We start from the raw sequence: 25,096 nt of genomic DNA, 5'->3' as shown, positions 1-25,096 counted from the left end.
GGAGGGGGAAGGGCGTTGACCAGCCCGCCTGCTCCTCTCTGGAAAGAAAGATGGCGGCCGCACGGGAGCCTTGTGGAAAGCGGGTTTGAGCCGGGCTCGGGGGAGCGGCGGGGACCTCATGGGAAGGGGGGGCTTTGTGGGCCGTCCCCCACGCCCCACCAAGGTCGCCAGCTGCCCCCCACGAGCGGCTCTCCGGCACGGCCACGGCCCCGGAGGCACAAGGACTTAGCACAGAGAACCAGCCGCTTGGAGCAGAAAAGCAAATGGACTTGTGTTGATCCGCGCCACCAAGCCTGCCCGGAGGGGGAAGGGCGTTGACCAGCCCGCCTGCTCCTCTCTGGAAAGAAAGATGGCGGCCGCACGGGAGCCTTGTGGAAAGCGGGTTTGAGCCGGGCTCGGGGGAGCGGCGGGGACCTCATGGGAAGGGGGGCTTTGTGGGCCGTCCCCCACGCCCCACCAAGGTCGCCAGCTGCCCCCCACGAGCGGCTCTCCGGCACGGCCACGGCCCCGGAGGCACAAGGACTTAGCACAGAGAACCAGCCGCTTGGAGCAGAAAAGCAAATGGACTTGTGTTGATCCGCGCCACCAAGCCTGCCCGGAGGGGGAAGGGCGTTGACCAGCCCGCCTGCTCCTCTCTGGAAAGAAAGATGGCGGCCGCACGGGAGCCTTGTGGAAAGCGGGTTTGAGCCGGGCTCGGGGGAGCGGTGGGGACCTCATGGGAAGGGGGGGCTTTGTGGGCCGTCCCCCACGCCCCACCAAGGTCGCCAGCTGCCCCCCACGAGCGGCTCTCCGGCACGGCCACGGCCCCGGAGGCACAAGGACTTAGCACAGAGAACCAGCCGCTTGGAGCAGAAAAGCAAATGGACTTGTGTTGATCCGCGCCACCAAGCCTGCCCGGAGGGGGAAGGGCGTTGACCAGCCCGCCTGCTCCTCTCTGGAAAGAAAGATGGCGGCCGCACGGGAGCCTTGTGGAAAGCGGGTTTGAGCCGGGCTCGGGGGAGCGGCGGGGACCTCATGGGAAGGGGGGCTTTGTGGGCCGTCCCCCACGCCCCACCAAGGTCGCCAGCTGCCCCCCACGAGCGGCTCTCCGGCACGGCCACGGCCCCGGAGGCACAAGGACTTAGCACAGAGAACCAGCCGCTTGGAGCAGAAAAGCAAATGGACTTGTGTTGATCCGCGCCACCAAGCCTGCCCGGAGGGGGAAGGGCGTTGACCAGCCCGCCTGCTCCTCTCTGGAAAGAAAGATGGCGGCCGCACGGGAGCCTTGTGGAAAGCGGGTTTGAGCCGGGCTCGGGGGAGCGGCGGGGACCTCATGGGAAGGGGGGCTTTGTGGGCCGTCCCCCACGCCCCACCAAGGTCGCCAGCTGCCCCCCACGAGCGGCTCTCCGGCACGGCCACGGCCCCGGAGGCACAAGGACTTAGCACAGAGAACCAGCCGCTTGGAGCAGAAAAGCAAATGGACTTGTGTTGATCCGCGCCACCAAGCCTGCCCGGAGGGGGAAGGGCGTTGACCAGCCCGCCTGCTCCTCTCTGGAAAGAAAGATGGCGGCCGCACGGGAGCCTTGTGGAAAGCGGGTTTGAGCCGGGCTCGGGGGAGCGGCGGGGACCTCATGGGAAGGGGGGCTTTGTGGGCCGTCCCCCACGCCCCACCAAGGTCGCCAGCTGCCCCCCACGAGCGGCTCTCCGGCACGGCCACGGCCCCGGAGGCACAAGGACTTAGCACAGAGAACCAGCCGCTTGGAGCAGAAAAGCAAATGGACTTGTGTTGATCCGCGCCACCAAGCCTGCCCGGAGGGGGAAGGGCGTTGACCAGCCCGCCTGCTCCTCTCTGGAAAGAAAGATGGCGGCCGCACGGGAGCCTTGTGGAAAGCGGGTTTGAGCCGGGCTCGGGGGAGCGGCGGGGACCTCATGGGAAGGGGGGCTTTGTGGGCCGTCCCCCACGCCCCACCAAGGTCGCCAGCTGCCCCCCACGAGCGGCTCTCCGGCACGGCCACGGCCCCGGAGGCACAAGGACTTAGCACAGAGAACCAGCCGCTTGGAGCAGAAAAGCAAATGGACTTGTGTTGATCCGCGCCACCAAGCCTGCCCGGAGGGGGAAGGGCGTTGACCAGCCCGCCTGCTCCTCTCTGGAAAGAAAGATGGCGGCCGCACGGGAGCCTTGTGGAAAGCGGGTTTGAGCCGGGCTCGGGGGAGCGGCGGGGACCTCATGGGAAGGGGGGGCTTTGTGGGCCGTCCCCCACGCCCCACCAAGGTCGCCAGCTGCCCCCCACGAGCGGCTCTCCGGCACGGCCACGGCCCCGGAGGCACAAGGACTTAGCACAGAGAACCAGCCGCTTGGAGCAGAAAAGCAAATGGACTTGTGTTGATCCGCGCCACCAAGCCTGCCCGGAGGGGGAAGGGCGTTGACCAGCCCGCCTGCTCCTCTCTGGAAAGAAAGATGGCGGCCGCACGGGAGCCTTGTGGAAAGCGGGTTTGAGCCGGGCTCGGGGGAGCGGCGGGGACCTCATGGGAAGGGGGGCTTTGTGGGCCGTCCCCCACGCCCCACCAAGGTCGCCAGCTGCCCCCCACGAGCGGCTCTCCGGCACGGCCACGGCCCCGGAGGCACAAGGACTTAGCACAGAGAACCAGCCGCTTGGAGCAGAAAAGCAAATGGACTTGTGTTGATCCGCGCCACCAAGCCTGCCCGGAGGGGGAAGGGCGTTGACCAGCCCGCCTGCTCCTCTCTGGAAAGAAAGATGGCGGCCGCACGGGAGCCTTGTGGAAAGCGGGTTTGAGCCGGGCTCGGGGGAGCGGCGGGGACCTCATGGGAAGGGGGGGCTTTGTGGGCCGTCCCCCACGCCCCACCAAGGTCGCCAGCTGCCCCCCACGAGCGGCTCTCCGGCACGGCCACGGCCCCGGAGGCACAAGGACTTAGCACAGAGAACCAGCCGCTTGGAGCAGAAAAGCAAATGGACTTGTGTTGATCCGCGCCACCAAGCCTGCCCGGAGGGGGAAGGGCGTTGACCAGCCCGCCTGCTCCTCTCTGGAAAGAAAGATGGCGGCCGCACGGGAGCCTTGTGGAAAGCGGGTTTGAGCCGGGCTCGGGGGAGCGGCGGGGACCTCATGGGAAGGGGGGCTTTGTGGGCCGTCCCCCACGCCCCACCAAGGTCGCCAGCTGCCCCCCACGAGCGGCTCTCCGGCACGGCCACGGCCCCGGAGGCACAAGGACTTAGCACAGAGAACCAGCCGCTTGGAGCAGAAAAGCAAATGGACTTGTGTTGATCCGCGCCACCAAGCCTGCCCGGAGGGGGAAGGGCGTTGACCAGCCCGCCTGCTCCTCTCTGGAAAGAAAGATGGCGGCCGCACGGGAGCCTTGTGGAAAGCGGGTTTGAGCCGGGCTCGGGGGAGCGGCGGGGACCTCATGGGAAGGGGGGCTTTGTGGGCCGTCCCCCACGCCCCACCAAGGTCGCCAGCTGCCCCCCACGAGCGGCTCTCCGGCACGGCCACGGCCCCGGAGGCACAAGGACTTAGCACAGAGAACCAGCCGCTTGGAGCAGAAAAGCAAATGGACTTGTGTTGATCCGCGCCACCAAGCCTGCCCGGAGGGGGAAGGGCGTTGACCAGCCCGCCTGCTCCTCTCTGGAAAGAAAGATGGCGGCCGCACGGGAGCCTTGTGGAAAGCGGGTTTGAGCCGGGCTCGGGGGAGCGGCGGGGACCTCATGGGAAGGGGGGCTTTGTGGGCCGTCCCCCACGCCCCACCAAGGTCGCCAGCTGCCCCCCACGAGCGGCTCTCCGGCACGGCCACGGCCCCGGAGGCACAAGGACTTAGCACAGAGAACCAGCCGCTTGGAGCAGAAAAGCAAATGGACTTGTGTTGATCCGCGCCACCAAGCCTGCCCGGAGGGGGAAGGGCGTTGACCAGCCCGCCTGCTCCTCTCTGGAAAGAAAGATGGCGGCCGCACGGGAGCCTTGTGGAAAGCGGGTTTGAGCCGGGCTCGGGGGAGCGGCGGGGACCTCATGGGAAGGGGGGCTTTGTGGGCCGTCCCCCACGCCCCACCAAGGTCGCCAGCTGCCCCCCACGCGCGGCTCTCCGGCACGGCCACGACTCCAGGGCACAGAAACCAATCTCTTAACTAGCTAACTTTTAATAGAAATTCTTCCAGGGTCAATAAGTAAAATAGCAGAAATTCAAAACCGCGCGGCCGCGATAGCGGCCGCGCGACCTCATTTTATTCTTAAACCAAGTTGTAGAAAGCAAATCATTTCACAACGCTGTTTCAGCATGTCTGATTGGGGGGGGGGTGTGGGTCGTAAGCTCTAAACAATAGTTGTGCATCTTCTATCGAAATAATCTATATAGTCAAAGTAGATAGAGTATTAACTAGAACTCATCTGCCTCACAAGAATTGGGAGGGGTGGGAGGTGGGGGTCTATTGGGGTTCGGGGTTAAAAATGAGTATTGGTAAAGGGAAATGTGTTCGGTATCTACATGACTGAGACCTAAACCCGAAAGCTCTGTAACTTTTCCCACAGTGATTCAATAAATAAATAAATTATATAAAAAAAAAAAAAAAAAAAAAAAGAATTCTGGATGAGGTCGGTCAATGGTAGTCACCCTTCTCCCTTTCTAGAGTCTGACCTGCCTCTCAGTCAGGCATTATTCTTTGGCTTATAATGGGCATTGAGTGAAGCTTTGGAGGAGGTGCTCTTTAAGCTCTTATTGGGCTTGTACAGCTTCTTTCGTAGGGGTCTTTTGTTAGAATTGGAGTAGGTAAGTGGAATATTGTTGTATTGTAGTAGAGGTGGTCAGAAATTTTTCATCAGTATTAGGTGACAAAGGGTGGGATGAAAGTTCAGAGTGCTGGGAATGGGAAATATAACTGCGGCCACCCAACCCGGAGAAAGCCACGCCCACTTTGGGGGAGGCCACAACCCCTACGTAGTGGCCGGGTCCCCAGCTGGTTCCAGGGACACTCCCTCCCAGGAACCTAGAATGGAGCACCCAAAGAGGTGGATGGGGAGTCCGGTGGCGCTCAGGCAGGTGTTCCCCAAAGTGTCCTCTGGTTGCCCAGCGGAGGGGGTCCGGAGAGAGTCCGGGGTGGCGGGAAGAAGAGGCGCATGGGGTGCGGGAAAGATGAGTATTTTTATCTTTATAAGAAATGTCAAACTCTCTTCCAAAGTGGCTGCATCCTATCACGTTTCTACCAACATCCTCATCAGTATTGATATTTTTCTCCAATTTCAGTTATAATAGGGTTGGTACAGTATGTTTTTCTTCTTAGAAATTTTCTTTAACACAATGACATTAAGCATATTTGAAAATGCTAATTTTCCATCTGCATGTATTTTTGAGATATATGTTCATATTTTTGGCTCATTTTAGAGTTTTCTTTTATTATTTTTTAAATTCTTTGTATGTGCTTTGTCTAAAGACATGAGTCCTTTACAAATGAGTGTTTTCCATTCTTTGGCTTACTTTTCATTTTCTTAAACTCTTTCTACAGATCCTAAGTTTTAATTCAAATGAAGTCTAACATTTCATGAATCATGCTTTGCTACTGTATCAATGTAATATGGTAGCCTGAATAATATAGTGTCACTGTCACTGTCACTGTCCTCCCGTTGTTCATCGATTTGCTTGAGCAGACCCAGTAACGTCTCCATTGTGACACTTGTTACTGTGTTTGGCATATCGAATACGTCACGAGGAGCTTGCCAGGCTTTGCCGTGCGGGCGAAATACTCTCGGTAGCTTGCCAGGCTCTCAGAGAGGTGCAGAGGAATCAAAATTGGGTCAGCCTTGTTGGCCACTTGCAAGGCAAACACCCTACCCGCTGTGCTATCACTCCAGCCCAATATACTGAGGTATTAAAAAAAAGACATTAGGTTAAAACTATGAAAATATAAAACATGAATTTTAATAATGTAGCTGTATTGGTTCATTAGCCGTGACAAATATATCATGTTAATAATAATAGGAATAGTTTATAGAATATATGGGACGATAGCAGCTTCATAATCTTTCTGCTAATTTTATTTTTTTTTTAATTAAATCACCTTGAGAACAGTTACAAAGCTTTCAGATTTAAAGCTCAGTCATACAATGATCAAACACCTATCCCTTCACCAGTGCACATTTTCCACCACCTAAGAACCCCAGTATACCTCTCATCCCACTCTTCCCCCGCCTGTGTGGCAGATGATTTCCACTTTACTCTCTCTCTACTTTGATTACATTCAATTTTTTGACAGAAGACCCACCATTATTATTTGGAATTTTCCCCCAGCAATCAGACCTGCCGAAAAGGCATCATTAAATACTTGTTTTCTATTGCTGATAATGAAGAGCATATGATGTTGCAACAGCAGCCATGTGATTTTGGATTTCTGATATTTTAGTAATTAATCCTGGAGGGATTTCTGCCAGAAGTCGCTGGGTTCAGAGATTGTTTTGTGTGCCTCTGGGATCATGGCCATTCAGGAGCCAAAGAAGCTGTTCGTGGGCGCAACTTGGGGTCTCGTCAGGGTGGGGAGAAGGGCCAGTTCCACCCCCAATGTCATGAGGCCTCACAGGTCCCATCACTGCAGGCTCGTACCTCTCTGTCCAATAGACTCTGAAAGACGGCAGTCACCATGCCGCCAATGAGGGGAAAAGGCAGAAGGGACAATGCCCTTTCCCACCCTGGGTGGCACGGAACCATAACTTAATTCACAGTCCAGAAGCATTTCTGCTAGAAGCCGCTGGGTTCCAAGATTGGTTTGTCTCTGCTAATTTTAAAATAAATAGCTCAGACTAGACAACTAGCATGAAGGAAACATGTTTGCCATGCATTCAGCTGACCCCAGTTCTATTCCAAGCACCACATACGGCCCCCTGAACCCCACCGGGAATGTTCCCTGAGAACAGAGCCAGGAGTGATTCCTGAGCATAGAGCCAGGAGTGATCTCTAAGAGCAAAATCATGAGTGATCCCTGAGCAGAGCCAGGAGTGATCCCTGAAGGCAGAGCCAGGAGTGATCCCTAAGGGCAGAGCCAGGAGTGATCCCTGAGCATAGAGCCAGGAGTAAACCCTAAGCACAGCCTTGTGCTTCCCAAAAAACAAACAAACAAACAAATAAGTAAATAAATAAAAAGCTTATATAAAAGATAAAGTGATTGAGATTAGCATTATATCACATCATGCAGAAGACAGAACATGTGAACTTAAAAAAAGCAAGAGATCTATCCACGATGAATTATGAAGAATCAAGGGCTACAGAGGGGGCGGAGGGAGACAGCATCGACCCTGAGCCATTCACCGGAGAGCCAAGAGACAGTTCGGTGAGCTGAAAGTGACACAAGCAGGCTGGAGACCCGAGATCGACCCCCGTGTCACAGACTTCCCCAAGCACCATCAGGCACAAGTCCCCCTCACTAAATCAGAGTCAGGAATAGACTCCAAGCACTGATAGGTATGCCACCCCCCAAAAAATAAAATAAAATAAAACAAGACTCTAATAACTGATTATGCAACTGGAGTCCTAGAATGAGGGAAGCAGTGAAAAAAAAAACAGAAATATTCAAAGGCGCAATCAATAAAGACTCACCCAAGAGTAAGTGCTCTAGAATTCCTCTGAACTAATTTTCTAACAAAGCTAACTATGCTATTCACCAACTTCCATCTGGACCCTACTGAACTAGGTTATTGGAATCTAAACCCTCCCCCACCCAGAAAACAGATAATTTCCAGAACATTCTGCATAGGGCAGTCCCCCTGCAGCTGTTTTCTATCCCACTCACAGGACACAGTGGCTGGAAATGTCTGGGCAGGAGAATCTAAAATGGGCACATGGAGACTTGGAGCATCTGTCTGGAGCAGATTTAGAAACTCCTGCCAAGCTACTACCACCACAGGCCATGGTGCTCAGCTCCTCACTCCTTGCCCATGAGCAACAGATACTCCTTGAGCAACCCCTCTGGGCCTCTTGCCACTGTTCCTCTTTGCACACAGCCATGGTGACTGGTGGCCAAGTGCTGAGGCGCTTTTTTGTTGGGCTGTTGAAACGCAGACTTAAAGGCCTCACTCGGTTGGCTAGGCCTGCGGTGAGCAATGGCTGGGACGGGGACCCTGGGACAGGGACCCAAAGGCATTTTTCCTGCAGGCAGGCCCAGTCCCCATGGGCCCTCTTGAGAGCTGGTCTCTAAACCATTCTCCAGGCTCTGAGCCTTAAGCACAATTCACCTGGGATTTCCATATGAACAAAACAAACTGTGCTCAATTAAAATTGTTTTTATACAGAATATATAGAAGTTCACAAAGGTATCAACGTCACTAAAATTCTTTTACAGATAGGCTTCCGGTTTCCAAAAGATATCACCAAAATGCACATCTTGGAAAAAAAAAAAACTTCTATTTTAAGTTCTTTCATTTTCAAAACACAATGCTTGAATTTTCAATAATTTTTGTTTAGACATCCCTTGTGTGTAAAAAAATTTTTTTTCATTAATCATTCCTGCCAGGTTGATCAAACAAAGGAGTCAGTTGCTCTTTGTTTGTTGCTGCCTGGCCCTGCTCTGGGCATCTGGCTACTCATCTGCCCGGGCAATGATGGAATGTGATACTTATATCCACCCCACAAGGTTACCTTCAGCTCCTACTTAGCTCTCGTTAAATACCAAGGCTGCACTGCCATGCTAGTTTATACCTTTTTATGAGACATGAGAAGTTTCTTAAAGATGTGTTTCGGTAAAAAAAATTCACAGCAGACAGTTTTAAGCAATTGAGCCTGGCACTTTTAATGGATGTGGAAGAGAAAAACCAACATCAATGCTGGGTCTTGGATTCTTATTGTTGCACCTAAGTTTCAGATCCCCAATCGTGAAGAGACTCAGTTCTACACATGATAATGAAAAAGCAAAGGAACTTTATTGCTACCTTGAGCTAGGGTCCAAGTCTCATCCAATGCAGTGGAATCTTGACAAGGACCCCGACTCCAAATCACAAGCGATTTATATAGGGTTCAGAATTATGAAGCAGAATTATGAAGCAATTTATAGACTTGTCTATTTTTAGCATCAGCCCCATTACAATGGTGGTCAGCAATTAGGCAATAGTTAGTAACAGTTTCTAAGGAGGGTACAGTGACCCTTCATGACCGGCCAGACCCAACTGCCTTGGCAAACTACTCAACTGGGAGTGGAGTCCACAAGAAACTGCAAGTCCTGTTCCTGGGAAACAGAAACTGAGGCTTATTTGAGACTTAAAGTTAGCTGCAGCTCCTTATGGCTGCTGAGGAGCCTGCTTTTGGGTCTCACATTCCTTCCCCCCTTTTCTTTTTGCACTGATAGTGAGTTATATTCCAAGCAACATGTTGTGAACTTACTGAAGTCTTTATTGAGGGAGAAAGTGACTGGGTACAGTTAAGCGCTACATAATAAATGCAGAAAAATTAACTTTAGCCAGAAATAGAGTTCTCGGTCATTACAAATCTATCCCGGAGCTGGAGCAATAGCACAGTGGGTAGGGTGTTTGCCTTGCAAAAGACCTGGGTTTGATTCCCAGCATCCCATATGGTCCCCTGAGCACTGCCAGGGTAATTCCTTAGTGCAGAGCCAGGAGTAACCCCTGTGCATTGCCAGGTGGGATCCAAAAAGAAAAAAGAAAAATCTATCCCAAGCTTTTCTTAAGCTTTTTCAAAATATAAAACCTGCACAGATATTTGAGCCTTTGCTCCAAACTCAGAGGCAGCCTTTAGAAAGCATCTTTGGCTAAACCAAATGAGTAGAGATGAATAAAGATTTTACTCTGAGAACCTCACAAAACAAAGACATTGTAAATATATATTCCCATCATTTTTATGGCAAGTGATGCGTTTGTTTCTGGTTCCAAAAATAAACTGATAACACAGTATCTAATAGACTTTTAAAAAGTTAACTGGCAGCTCTTAAGTCTTTATCATGCTCCCCACAATAGAATCTTCCAAAGGAATTGTGAGGTCTCTCCTTAATGTCACCCCCATGCACACAAAGAAAGTACACTTGAAGGTTATCTTTGATTTATTGTTGTTGTGAATTACTGTATTTTATTATAGTATAATAGATAATCTAATTCAACAGATATTTATCGATCTGCTATATTTGATATTATAAATATACTGAAGGAGAAAGCAATTGTGAAGTACAGAAATATTTTTAAAATAGCATATAGGATAGTGTACTGATCACCTTATTAATGAAACAAGGCTTCAGTAAGTTCATAATATGTTGCTTGGAATATAACTTACTATCATTCACATATATCTTTCAATGATAAATCTCATTGGGTAAGTACAACAATGCTTAGAATATTTTTTCTGCATGCAGCTCAGGTTCAAAACCCAGCACCAGATGGTCCCACAGGCACTGCTAGGAGCAGCCCTCAAGCATGGAGACAGGAGTAGCTCTTGAAACCAAAACACCTCCCCCAAAATTGCTTTCCTAATTATGTGAAATATTCTCCTTAATAGGATCAATGAGATTTGCAGTAAGATTATTTCTTTTTCAAAATATTCTGTGCCATTTTATAAAATAAATTTTAGAATAAATCATAAACTGCATTACGTGTCATCCTGAGACACATTATGAATTACTACATACATAATATATTCTCTTAATGCTATGTTGGCAATAAACAGTGTAGTTATATATGTGTAGTCTCTTCAGATGAAATGTAATGGACTAACAAAGGTTCCCAAAGCTGGTAGCATAGTATACAAATTTTGCTAATCTCAAAAAGAATAAGAAGAATCAGAATGGTAAAATGGAGAGTTATTTTTTTTAAATGAAGAACAAGAGGACAAGACCAAGGGAATCATAGTCTGTCTAAACTGCATCCATAATTTGCAATGATAAGAGTTCTCTGATATAACAATATAACATATATAACAATATGGTTAAGAAGAGAATTCTTCCATAGTATTTGGCACATTTGAATCCAGATTAGCAAGAGAGAATCTCAATTTTAGGTAACTTATAAAACTCACTAGATTTTGTCCAAATTTGAAATACCCCAGGGACAAGGAGTATGAAAATATTTTGGAAAAAGTCAGTGTGAGTATGTTCCTTTTATAAACAAGCCATTAGGTTTTTGCTTTTTTGTTTGTTTAGTTTTGGTTTGGGTTTGGGGGTCACACCTGGTGATACAGGGGTTACTCTTGGTGCTGCACTCAGGAATCATTCCTGGAAGTGCTCTAGGGACCATACAGGAAGACAGGGGTCAAACCTGGGCTAGCCACATGCAAAGCAAATGCCTTACCCACTGTACGATCTCTCTGACCCCCACTATTAGTTTTGTTTAAAAAATAAAACAATGGGCCAGAAATATAGCACAGTGAGTAGGCCACTTGCCTGCATGGGTTTGATCCCCGGCTTTCCATAGGCTCCCCCAAGCAATGCCTGAAATGACTCCTGAGTGCAGAGCCAGAAGTAACCCCTCAGCATTGCAGAGTGTGGTCAATAAAACAAAACAATAACAAAATGAGATGCAAAAATATTAAACAAAACACTTGTGCAAGGGAAGGAGATAAAGAGGCAAAAATGAGACATGACCAGCTAGAAGTGAAATAAAAAGGCAAGTCTATTATCACAATTGTTAGAATTAACAGAATTATGGGCAAAGTCCACCTTCATAAAAATGTAAGAGGAAAAAAAATGTCTCCTTTCTAATGCATTCTAATTAGAACCTGTTTTTCCTCTGGATTTGATTCAAGACTTTCCCCAGTGCAACTTTGACATCCTTGTTCCTCAAACTGTAGATCAGGGGATTGAGCATGGGCCCCACATTAGTATAGAAAACAGAAGAAACTTTTCCTTGTTCCATAGACCCAGGAGAAGAATATTTAAGGTACATAAAAGCTGCTGATCCAAAGAAAAGAGAAATGGCAACGATGTGGGAGCTACAGGTACTGAATGCTTTGGACCTCCCTTGAGTAGATTTGATCTGAAGAATGTTGCTTAGGATGAAGACGTAAGAAATTAGGATGGTAACACTGGGCACTGTGATATTAATACCCACCACGATGAGAACGACTACATCATTGACATAAGTGCTGGTGCAAGAGAGCTGAAGGAGTGGGAGGATGTCACAGAAGTAATGGTTGATGACGTTAGCATTGCAGAAGGTCAGCCTGAGCATGCACCCTGTGTGGGCGGCGGCCCCTGCAAACCCCATGGAATATGCAGCAAAGCTTATCAAAGAGCAAACCTGAGGCGACATGGTGACTTTATACAGCAGCGGGTTGCAAATGGCCACGTAGCGGTCATAGGCCATGGAGGTCAACATGTAGCACTCAGAGATGACAAAAAAAAGAAAGAAAAACAGTTGAGCCATGCACCCAGCATAGGAGATGACGTTCCTCCTTGACACAAAGTTCACCAGCATCTTAGGGGTGAAAACTGAAGAGTAACAGAGGTCGATGAAGGAAAGGTTAAAAAGGAAGTAGTACATGGGGGTGTGGAGGTGGGAGTTGAGACTGATAAGGATGATCAAGCCAATGTTGCCCACCATGGTGACAATGTACATCACTAGAAACAGAACAAAGAGGGGTTGCTGGAGCTCTGGGCGGTCTGTTAATCCAGCAAGCAGGAATTCCGTCACTAAGGAATCATTCTGACGCATCACTGTCATCTTGGGGAAGTCTGTGAGAAGAGAGGACAATACCATTAACAAAGTCTCCCCCACAAGGACTCACTGTCAAGAAAGGGAAATTCGGACAGGCGGAAGTCAAGCAAGTGTCGAGTCAGGCAGGCTGTGCTACCACAGCCTTCCCTCAGCAGTTAAACAACTATTTTTTGCCTGTGACAAACAACTATTCCTGTCTTTGCTCCAAGGAAGGGATAAGCTCACTTGCTGGTGAGCAATGGGAGCAAGGTCTTCTTCCTCATGCCGCCCCCCCCCCCACCCCCACCACCACCACCTGTTTCTCTGTTTCTTCACTTCCTAGTCCCTATTCGTGTTTCCATTTCCCTACCAGATACCTCAGGTCCTGTCACAGTCAACCAGACAGACAGAATGTCTCTGGGGTGGCAGAATGTCCAAGACTCCACTCACTACCTGCCCCAGAGCTGTGATTCATTCTTCCCTCTGTTCCTGAGAACTCAGGAAAGACAGTGAAGGTGCTTCTCTGGGGTTGTAGGAGAGCAGGCAAGAGAAAAGTTAGTTCTGGGGCTGTCTAAGCTGGCTGTAAAGCTTGGGGGAAGATGGGCAAGTGGAGAAATACAAGACTATAGCCATATTAAATGTCTTTAGGAAAGGTTTCTCATCTTCCTCAGTGTCGCTGTCTGCTGGGCGTGGCTCCTGGAGCTGCCAGAGTGGGCCTTCAGCTAACAAAGATAGAGCAGGGCCCAACAACAGGAAAAGGGCAAGAACCCTAGAAATGTGACCGACTTACTCTCGTCATAAGAGGAATTTGTGCTGACCCTTTATGCTGGTTTTCCCCACACGGCTCTGGAAGAAGAGTTGACGGCGGAGATACCAACGCTGACTAGCTGTGACCACAGAATCTGCTGCTTCTCTTGGCGAAAGAGTCAGAGCTCAGAACTCGGTCTGGGCATCCCACGACTCATTCCAGATGGGGGTCAAAGTTCTAGTTATAAATTTTCTAATAGAGTAAGAAGTGAAAATGTAAGTAGCAGACGCAAGTCAACTTACCAAACGCATATGGCATGACTTGCTTAAGGCTTAAAATATGCTCGACCCTGGTTATAAATCCAAACATCAATGTCCTTGGAGGACATTCCTATCACAAAAAGTAATGCAGGAAGGAAGTTCGTGTTTGTGGAACACCCTGATGGCAACAGTAAGTGTTAATTTCCCACCAGAGAGTACACATTCCCTGAGGCATAGGAGAAAAAAAATCATCTGTTGTCCCTTACAGAGATGCAAACAATTTACTGTTATGAAATTATGCTAATTAAAGTTCCACATAGTACATTCATTTTAAGGACTTAAATTCACAGACTTAGGAATATTGTGTTTATTAATTTTTCTTTAATTCCCCTGAAATAATTACTGCTTTTGAAATTCTAAAGAAATAAACAAAAGGATCCTTTTGTACTGACATTATAGATTGTTAATAAAAATTTGTATGATTTATAAGATTTATCATGCAAGATTTGTCACAGTCACAGTCCCGTTATTCATCGATTTGTTCGAGCGGGCCCAGTAACATCTCCATCGTGAGATTTGTTGTTACTGTGTTTGGCATATTGATTACATCATGGGGAGCTTGCCAGGCTCTGCCGTGCGGGCGAGATACTCTCGGTAGCTTGCCGGGCTCTCTGAGGGGCAGAGGAATCGAACTCGGGCCAGCCATATTGGCTGCTTGCAAGGCAAAAGCCTTACCCGCTGTGCTATCGAATTTCTTAAATATATTTATAAATAAAATCAGTACTATTTAAAATAAATTTATAATATGTGATCCATTATTTCATGTACATTTAATTACCTTAAGTTTTTCTTTTTTTTTTCTTTTCTTCCTTAGGGGTTGGGGGTTGTTTATACTGAGGGGTCTCAGTAGTGACACCTGGTGGTAATTAAGGGGACCTTATGCGGTGCTGGACATTAAATTGGGGTAAACTGAGCAAGAAAACACTCTTAGCCCTTACTATACTATCTTTCTAAGCCCAATTTGGGTTTTTCTGATTCACTGCGTCTTTTATTTTCATAGATTAAAATAAATACATAAGAAATAATAGTTAATAGAGTCCTATTTCAAGAAAATATGAATATAGAATTTCCAGGTATGTACTAATGTTTATGATTATGCTGGTGAGAAGCACTGTAGTAGCACTGTCGTCCCGTTGTTCATCGATTTGCTTGAGCGGCACCAGCAATGTCTCCATTGTGAGACTTGTTATTACTGTTTTTGGCATATCGAATACGCCATGGGGAGCTTGCCAGGCTCTGCTGTGCAGATAGGATACTCTTGGTAGCTTGCTAGGTTCTTCAAGGGGGACAGAGGAATCGAACCCGGGTCGGCCACGTGCAAGGCAAATGCCCTACCTGCTGTGCTATCACTCCAACCCGCTGGTAAGAAGGCATCTAAAAATTTTATGATGCAATTCTGTAATCACAAGGAATTACAAAAATCATGCATATTGTCCCTCGAAATCCATCTATTTCCTACCATATTGATATCCCCAATGACTATCATACAACAGCAAAGGCAGGAAGCCGACAAGGATATAACACTGTGACCGGCAGAAACTGAACTAGAGCTCTTCAGTTACCATCAGTTTTACAAGCAGTATGTGACGTGTGTGTGTGTGTGTGTGTGTGTGTGTGTATGGACTTGTGTTTGGGTAAAGATCTTCACAACTTTGCCCCTTGGAATGATTCATGTAACCATCACTAGAATTAGGATACAGAACTCTCCCACCGCTGTACAAGAAATGGGTAAGACACTTGCCGTTCACACAGGCAACCCAGGTTCAGTCTACAGCACCATGCACAATCCTTGGACACCTTACTGGGTATGATCCCTGGCAACAGAGCCAGGAGTAAGCTGGGTGTAACCAAAAAAAAAAATACTCCCTCTCTGTACTCAAACTCATCCTGTTCCACGACATCTCTGGCTCCTGGCTATCCCTAACTTGCTCTCCATTTCTACAGTGGAGTCATTTGGGAGACAACAAAACCTGCAATACATAAACTCTGCCATTCTTTTCACGAGACATGATGCCCTTAATTAATCCTGTAAGAGTGGCTGCAAAGGGGCCAAAGAGAGAGTGCAGTGGTTAGAGTGTTTGTCCAGCAAATGGTTGACCCCAGTTCCATCCTCCATCACCACATGGCCCCCCTAGCATAACCAGGTGCATTGCTGGCACTCCCGAGTACTGTTGGCATGGCCCAGGTGATCCTTGACACTATAGAGCCAAAGAAGCACCTCAGCCCCCTACACAAAGCACTGTGTAGGGAACCGCCCCACCATGAAAAATAATGAGTTACTGCCAAGATTGACAATCCATATTCCTATCACCACTAAATAGTGCTCCATTTTCACAACCCAAATTTCCTCAACCTTCTATAGCACTGTAGCACTGTCCTCCCATTTTTCATCAATTTGCTCAAGTGGGTCCAGTAACGTCTCCATTGTGAGACATTGTTGTTACTGTGTTTGGCGTATCAAATACGTCATGGGTAGCTTGCCTTCTATAATAATTCAAAATGTAGTAGGCTCACGCTATAAAATTAAGTATGTTTTATTCATGGGACATGTTTCGGGGATGAAAAGTAAAAGATGTTGAATGCTCACATTATCTTTTTATAAGGTTCTTTTCTGTTTTGCTGACTCAGTCCCAGGAAATGGGAGACATGCACATTACATAGCATAGCTGTGGTTAGGTGGGTGTCTATTGCGTTAGGACATCATAGAGGGAGACTGAGCCTGAGTCAGAGGGCATGGTGTGTTGGAACAAAGTACTTAAAGAAATGGAACCTCTAGTCCAACTCGCTTGGATTTAAATCAGTTTTTCTGAGCCATAATCATGGTGGGCCCTCCCGTTGATCGTCGATTTGCTCAAGCAGGCCCAGTAACGTCTACATTGGAGACTTGGTTGTTACTGTGTTTGGCATATCAAATACTCTCGGTAGCTTGCTGGGCTCTCCGAGAGGGGCGGAGGAATCGAACTCGGGTCGGCCATGTTGGCCGCTTATGAGGCGAATGCCCTACCGCTAGCACAACGGGTAGGGCGTTTGCCTTGCACGCAGCCAACATGGCCGACCCGAGTTCGATTCCTCCGCCCCTCTCAGAGAGCCCGGCAGGCTACCGAGAGTATCTCGCCTGGACGGCAGAGCCTGGCAAGCTACCCATGACGTATTCGATATGCCAAACACAGTAACAACAAAGTCTCCAATGGAGACGTTACTGGGCCCGCTCGAGCAAATCGATGATCAGCGGGAGGGCCTTTACTTTTACTTTTTACTTATAATCATGGTGTTTCAATACAACTTAGTAGCACTGTAGCACTGTAGCTCTATCCTCCCGTTGTTCATCGATTTGCTCGAGTGGGTGCCAGTAAAGTCTCACAACAAATTGTGAGGCTTGTTGTTACTGTTTTTGCTATCCACACCTTTGAGATAGGTAATGGTAATACCAAATGTTGGGGAAATTTAGAATATTCTAAACTTAAGGCCAAAAAGTTACATAATAGAATGTTTTTTTATCAGAACATTAAAAAGAATGAGCCAGAAACTAGTATTTTAAGAAGATAAAAGCGATGTGCCAGACACAGTGACGGCGGGTCTCACAGTGGAGGCGTTGCTGGGCCTGCTCGAGTAAATAGATCAACAATAGGAGGACAGTGCTACAGTACTACAGTGCCTTTTTGGCAGATCTGAGTGTTGGGGTAAAATCCCAAATAATAATGGTGGGTCTGGTGTCGAAATATTGAATGTAATAAATGTAGAGAGAGAGTAATGTGGAAATCATCAGCCCCACAGGTAGGGAAGGGTGTAGGATGTGGTGTATACTGGGGTTTTTGGTGGTGGAAATGGGCACTTGTGAAGGGACGGGTGTTTCATCATTGTATGATGGAGACTTAAAACCGAAAGCTTTATAACTGCTCTCATGGTGATTCAATAAATAAATTTATAAAAAAGAAAAAAAAAAGAAGATAAAAGCATGCAAACTTGGGGCTAGAGTGATAGTACAGCAGAAGGGGCACTTGCTTTGCACACAGTCAACCCAGGTTCAAACCCCAGCACCCTCTATGGTCACCCAAGCCCTCCAGGAGTGATTCCTGAGCACGGAGCCAGGAGGAAGCCCTGAGCAATGCCAGGTGTGACCCCAAAACAAACAAAATCAACACACAAATTTTAGAGACAGGATGCTAATGAATAGTGGCTAATAAAACACCCAGTGATATGTTTATACACAGCAATCTAGATAGAGGACAGTGTCACACAGCACTATGGGCACTTGCCTTGCAGGACAACAACCCATCTTTGATTCCCAGAAGAGCATATGGCCCCCAACACCCTCCAGGAGTGATCTTGAGTGCAGATCCCGGAGTAAACCCCAAGGTGTAGCTCAAAGGCCAAAAAATAACTTTGGAAATGATGATAAGAAAAGGAAGGGTTTGGGGACCACAAGGGCTGGGGGGTGAATTTAATTTGAGTGGGAATCTCTAATTAAGAGTCGGATACAGATTTTGAACTTATGAAAGAGATCCTTGCTGTAGATAAAAATAAGAATAAAGAGGAAGAAAATCTAATACTTAACACACACCAGATGGCAAGAAGCTCTCTAAAGGCTCTGGAGGTTAAAAAGTATGTAATCCTCAAAGTGATCTTAGGAAGTAGGAGCTATTATTAAACTCCTAAGTTAGATAAAGCAAAAAGACTCCGAAAGATTAAGTAACTTGTCCAAGATCCCACATGTAAGAAGAGGAGGAATTGGAATTCATGCATCATCAGTCTGCCTCCAGAGCCCATTCTCTCAACACTTCCCTAGGGTACTGCACAATGGATGTGGCATACAATTAAAGATGCAGTATTAAAGCTACACTTCCACCTTATCAATCACGTAAAAATGACTCTATCTCCAGACAGTCCTTTGAGAACTGAGGATGAGCTTTAGAGGGTAAGGAGGAATACAAAGGCAGACACTCCGGGCCTGCACGGAGAATTGGGAATTCGTCCTAGGATCTGATCCATGGAGAACCTGGGGTCCCAGAAGAATCCCCAGTAACTCACTGACAAAGAATATAAATGCAGGCTCAATAATTTCTTCCCTTGGGCGTAGAACCACACTTTCCTCTTAAATGAGGTCCATTTTTCCAAGCTTCTGAATATGTTGCAGAGATCCACAGAGAGTAAGAAAAAAATTACAGCATTAACGAGCTGAATGTTTGGAGACATAAAAGTTGTTGCACTTGCCTTGCCCCGATGACACACAAATCCATGAACAGAAGCGGTGTTGCCCCCGTATTATCAGAACCCTGGTCTCCTTCAGGACCGAGAAGGAAAAGGATTATTTAAGGTATGGCAATATAGTGAGGTCTCCAAGGAAGAAGGAAGTGGGAGGCTGAGTCTCCTTCACTGTTCTGATGTTTCCAGTGGAAAGGTGGGGAAGAAATTAATAATGGTTTCGTTCTTTGGGGGTTTTATTTGGGCTTGGTTTGGGGATCACATTCAGTGGTGTTCAGAGCTACTCCTGCTCTGAGCTTAGGCAGGCTGGGAAGACCAAATGGGATGTTGGGGACCAAACCTGGGTTTGGTCACATACAAAGCAAGTGCTCTACCTGCTGCACTATTGCTCTAGTCCCTAACGCGTTGTGCTTTGAGGTAAAATCTGATGGAGGAAGCTAGCGGAGTGAATACAGAACAACAGCAGGCACGCTCAGCACTTTCACCAACCAGGGAAAGAATGAGCAGTGTCACAGGCTTCATGGGAACCACTGTCCCTGTCTTCAGGCACTGCCCTGAGAACTGTCTCGAGCACAACACCTGCCTCCTTTGCTCTTTGACTGAATGACTTTAGGAAGCCTAACAATCTCTTGGATGTGTTATTTCCTGGGCCATAGTATTAGTACATTACTCTGGATAGGATATTTGCCTGGCACTTGGCCGACCTATGTTCAATCTCCAGCATCCCATGTGGTCCCTTGACCATCACCAGGAGTGATTCCTGAGTTGCAGAGCCAGGAGTAAGCCCTGAGTATCGCTGAGTGTGGCTCAAACCCAAAGCAAGCAAGCGTGTACCTCCCTTACCTCTCAAATGAGAACATGGCTTTGGGTAGGCAGGATCAGACTAAATCTTGCTGTGTCAGCCCAGGGCAAATAAGGAGTTACCATTTGAGATTGAAAACAGGAGAGAAATGGGCAGATGAGAGCAGAAAGTCACAAGGTGGGAGTGCTGGTCCTGGCTCTCCGCTCAGAGGGCCGCTCTGAGGGCCACACTTGAGCACCCACTGGAACAAGGCCTCTCTCCACCGAGGGCCGGGGCTCTTGATGATGACATTCTTTCTGCCCTCCCAGATCGCTCCCCTCCAGAGAACAGCAATGGCAAACGGCTCGGCAGTAACCGAGTTCATTCTGGCGGGCCTGACAGATCAGCCCCAGCTCCAGCTGCCCTTCTTCTTCCTCTTCTTACTGAACTACCTGGTCACCGCAGTTGGAAATTTCAGCCTCATTAACCTGATAGGCCTGAATCCGCACCTCCACACCCCCATGTACTTTTTCATCTTCAACCTATCCTTCATAGACCTCTGCCACTCTCTGATCATCACCCCGAAAATGCTGATGAGCTTTGTGGCCAAGAACATCATCTCCTTCGCCGGGTGCATGGCTCAGCTATTTTTTTTCTGCTTCTTCGTCCACACCGAGTGCTACGTGTTGACGGCCATGGCCTATGACCGCTACATGGCCATCTGTAGGCCCCTCACGTACACCACCACCATGTCCCCACAGGTCTGCTCTCTGCTCATGCTTGGCTCCTATATGCTGGGGTTCGCCGGAGCCATGGTCCACACAGGGGGTATGCTCCGACTGTCCTTCTGTGATTTGAACGTCATCAACCATTACATGTGTGACATATTCCCCCTCCTCCAGCTCTCCTGCAGCAGCACCCACGTCAACGAGCTGGTGGACTCCGTCCTCGTGAGCACCGTTGTAATCGTGTCCAGCGTCATCATTTTCATCTCTTATGCTCTGATCCTCTCCAATATCCTTCACATGTCCTCCTCCCAGGGCCTGTCCAAGGCCTTCAGTACCTGCGGCTCCCACATAGCCACCGTTGCGCTCTTCTACGGGTCCGGGATGTTCACACATCTCAAGACTTCCTCAAACGGTTCCATGAGCCAGGGCAGGTTCTTCTCGGTGTTTTATACTAACGTGGTGCCCATGCTGAATCCTCTCATCTACAGTCTAAGAAACAAGGACGTCAAGCTTGCTTTGAAGAAAACCCTGGCGAAAATTGCAAGCTAAGGCAAGAATCCTGTTGTCAGGCTCTTGAGCTATGGTGCTCCCCACACCCCACCCCATCCCCATCATTTTCTCCAAAACAATCAAAATGTTCTTTTCTGGAGAGTCGTTGGCATGTTCTGCTTACACATGCAAACACATTATAGAACCTCATGATTCTCCACAGCTGCGAGCTCCAGGGATGAAGCCTGATTCCTGATCATTTTAGACCAACCCCCCACTTCAGGTCCCTCCATAAATTTTTTATCCATCACCAAACACCATCCTGGAATGTCATCTCTAGAAATTATTATATTTGGCCCCAAAATTGCAACATTTTGAGAATTCCTACCAATTTATAAGAAAAAACTTTTAAAAATCCAGAATTTCCGAGTTTTTTGTTTGGTTTAGTCTGGTTGGGTTTTTTTTGGGGGGAGGGGATGTTTGGGGTTTTTTTTTTTTGCTATTTTTTTTCTAGGTTTTTTTTTGTGTGTGGATTTGGATCAAGCCCAACAGTATTTACATCACAGGTTAATGAGTATCCTGGGTTTCAAAATAAGGTGTCAGGTCAAGTTCTACATAAGGTTTCTCTGCATGGATGTATAAAGAGACCTTCCCTTTGTAACAGAGAAAACGTTCAGCTTCTAATCAAGATATGGACATCAGTAAGAGGGCTGTATGCTTCAACTGGTACTTTCACTTTGGAATTTACTGAGAGCTTGCCAGGAGTTGTCACTTTTAAGAGACTGGCCTAATTAATATAAGTTTAATGTCACATTTTAGAGATGCGTGAACAGCTCAGTGATGGGACTCCAGTTGCTCAGTGAGTTCAGAGCAGAGCCCAGATTTGTAACCAACTCACTTAATTCCACACCCCGTGTCTTCCCACATTATCTGTCTCTGAGGATGCAACTGAAAAGGAAATAAGGGAGTATAAAAAACAAGTCAAAAAGGGAAATAGAAATACCATATGATCTCCCTCAGCAAGAAACAAGCAAGGGAATAAACAATGTCCAAACAAATCAAACCCTTAGCCTCAGAGCACAGAACTAAGTCATATAGCAGGATGCAGCAGTGGAAGAGAAGGGTATTATGGCGAACGATAGAGGGACAGAGGGACTTTAGTTGTGGACATGGTGTGACATTTAAGGACATGATGCCCCTAAAATATGTAAACATTCATGCTCTTAGGATCTGCCCTCTTATAGCACAGCGGTAGGGCGTTTGCCTTGCACGCAGCTAACATGGCCAACCCGAGTTCGATTCCTCCACCCCTCTCGGAGAGCCCGGCAAGCTACCGAGAGTATCTCGCCCACACGGCAGAGCCTGGCAAGCTCCCCGTGACGTATTCGATATGCCAAACACAGTAACAACAAAGTCTCCAATGGAGACGTTACTGGGCCTGATCGAGCAAATCGATGAACAACGGGAGGGCCTTTACCTTTTACCTTTTTATACAGTAAGGCATTCGTCAATTTAATCGCTGTGGGGACGTCACAGGCAATAATTACACTCCCACCAAGGTACGTGACCCTGACACTCACTGAGACCACCAGTGACATGGGGTCTATTGTTAAAGACAACCTCAGTAAGTGAAGCCTGGCAATATATACATTTATGCAGCACAGTTATTTTACCCATAAATCCATGATAAATACTTTGATTTTTCTTCTCTTTACAAATACAAAAATAAAAATGAACACTCACCACCCTCTCTTAAACTCCTTTTCCTTTGTCCTGCCCTGCCACCTTCTTCCCCTTAGCAACTTCGGTTCGATTGCAAATATTCTCTGGCCTTTTGTTTTGCTTTGTCTATTCATAAATTTTATTTCCTAATATTGTACATGAGTACATGGCATCTCCCTGCATTTATAACCGCGTGTGAATCAATAATTTCAATTGAACGTTAATTTTTTAAGGTAGAGAGTATAGAACTTTTATCTCTGGAGCCTAAAAGTTAAAGTATTTAAGGGATTTTTTAAATTATATTCTTAGAAATGACTTCTTTAAGTTATCTCCCATTTGCTTTTTATATTTTTAATATAATTTAATGTGGACAGTTCCAGCATAGTCAACGTTTTTACTGAGATAGCTGCCCTACACTTTAATATAGCCTTAACATGTACTGTTATGGGGATTTGTATGTGTGAGTTGCAGCTAGCTGAATTTTCCCCACTGAGAGCCACTCAAGATTAGTGACTTCCCAAGACTCAAAGTGATCCCACTAAATGCGCATGCGTTGAGTGTTTGTTTAGTACCATGTCAGTTCAGAACGGTGCAAATAAAGTTATACTCGGGAAAGTTATGCTCTTCTTTATCTCTTACCTATGTACTTTTCTTAAGTCTCCTGGAATATAGCTATGCGATTGCCCCATCCAGCCCACCTTTCTTCCTTACAGACCTCTACTCTGAGAGTATCCAGCTACTTATTTAAATTATTTTATACAAACTACTCCTCCAGAAACCCCTCTCCGACTCTCTGTATTCCCCAAAGTTTCCACACTCCTTTCTAGGAGCACACTTTGGATTAAGACTAATGCTATTCTGACAGCAAGTAAGGGCAGACAATCCTGGGCAGAAAGGAAAGATGACCAAGACTTAGAAAAAATCTGGGCTTCACAAAGGTCTGAGAACCCCATTCATGTACATTAAAATGTGAGCTATATTATATACATATATACTATATATGTATAGTCTACCTTTGATGTGGTATGGAGAATATACATATTTCTGTGTCTCACTGAGACTTCTGTTGATGCTGATATGGTTTACATCAAGTCACAATTCCATCTAAAACTCAACAAAGATCAAGTTGTTTGCCAAAAGTAGTGAAGTTGATGCTCTTAACACAAGAGTCCAAAGAGGTCCGAAGGAACAGGGTTCCAAGTGTCTGATGAAGCCATTGGGCTTTCACCGTGAGATACTCTCTTGGCACCAGCATTTGTTGACTTGTTGGCATAAATGCTCCCTGCAGAGTTCAGTGCTGTATCCCCAGTGCCACATAGAGGGTTCAAAACATCTTTTTACTGAATATGTAAAAAAAGCAAAAGAAAACAAGCAGTGAAAAGTGGCCAGTACCCAGAAAGCAGCAGATGTGTGTGGGAGGTGGGAAATGGGGGACAAGAGAAGGAAATTCTGTGTCAGGAGCTGGTAGCAGTCTTCAGAGAAGTGTCTGTGCCCTGTGGCCTATGCTGGACTCAGGGCTCTGAGCATAGGGGAGAAGCCCAGTGGACCGGCAGTGAAGGGTTGGGGGTTTGGGGGAGAGGTTCCCCCTCCTCCACAGAGCAGACTAGCCAGCAACAGGGGGAGAAGGGTTCAGTGGATCAGTGAGCTCCAATGGGTTTCTGAGCATGACCTGGGGCTGCTGGAGAGCCCATTCTCAACTCCTGAGGAAATTCTACAAGAGTTGGCTTCCTGCATTTAGCAACAAATGCTGGGCCAATGCAAGGGCGTCGCCAGGAAGCCCCAAGAGACTCTCATCATAAGCAACCAAGAAGTTCTCTTAATCAGCCACCAGGTTGTGCTAGTGACTCAGCGATGCTGGTTTTAAAGGTATGAGTTTCTTTGCAATTTATATTTTGCCTTTGTTTCAGATTCCTTAAATGATTATACCCATGGATTTTACATAACTACTGATATAAAAATATTCAATACATTAATGAAATATAAGCTTTCAAAAAGAGATGCATTTAAGAGCAGAATTTAAACCAAACAGGTTGAATATATCCAATTGCAAGAACTGTGGATCACTTATGATGTGTGGTGTAGATTGGATAAGGTGTGATACTCCCAACTCGTGTGGACAAATGATTCCAACCTAATAAATCACCAGAATGTTGGCTGCATTATTGTCTTCTGTTTTTTCCCCAACACCAGAAACATGGTCAGTGTCCAACATAGCTGAGAAACTGAAGGAGTCGATGTGTTAATGTTTCTGTGACGGGTGTTTATATTAATATTGCTGCAGCGGCATTTCTAGAAAGTGCTATGAATATAACATAGTTTATTTGGTTCCTAGGTTCAAATCCTACCCTATAACATTTGACATAAATTTTTCATTATAAAAGTATTAGCAAGCAACTTAAAATCATTTTACAAAAATCTAAATTCATAAATTCACAAAATTCTCAGATACATCACAAAGGACCAGTCTTATCTGATATACTTTAGAACAAAAGGCACCAGGAAGAAAAATTCT

At 47.1% G+C, this 25,096-nt stretch overlaps 2 protein-coding genes across 2 annotated transcripts; one reads left to right on the top strand and one right to left on the bottom strand.

The window, feature by feature from the left end:
- Nucleotides 1-11,670: 11,670 nt before the first annotated feature.
- LOC130024318 (olfactory receptor 8B3) lies at nucleotides 11,671-12,621 on the bottom strand. Its single transcript, XM_056115036.1, has one exon. The coding sequence runs from the start codon at nucleotides 12,619-12,621 to the stop codon at nucleotides 11,671-11,673; it is 951 nt and encodes a 316-aa protein (XP_055971011.1).
- Nucleotides 12,622-19,989: 7,368 nt separating this feature from the next.
- On the top strand, nucleotides 19,990-20,922 carry LOC130024357 (olfactory receptor 143-like). Its single transcript, XM_056115080.1, has one exon. The coding sequence runs from the start codon at nucleotides 19,999-20,001 to the stop codon at nucleotides 20,920-20,922; it is 924 nt and encodes a 307-aa protein (XP_055971055.1). The 5' UTR covers nucleotides 19,990-19,998.
- Nucleotides 20,923-25,096: the final 4,174 nt, after the last annotated feature.

Source organism: Sorex fumeus, unplaced genomic scaffold, assembly GCF_029834395.1.
Source record: "Sorex fumeus unplaced genomic scaffold, SorFum_2.1 ptg000028l, whole genome shotgun sequence".
In the NCBI taxonomy this organism is placed as follows: Eukaryota; Metazoa; Chordata; class Mammalia; order Eulipotyphla; family Soricidae; genus Sorex; species Sorex fumeus.
Note: the sequence above shows the minus strand (reverse complement) of the source record. Positions and strands in the feature narration are given on the sequence as shown.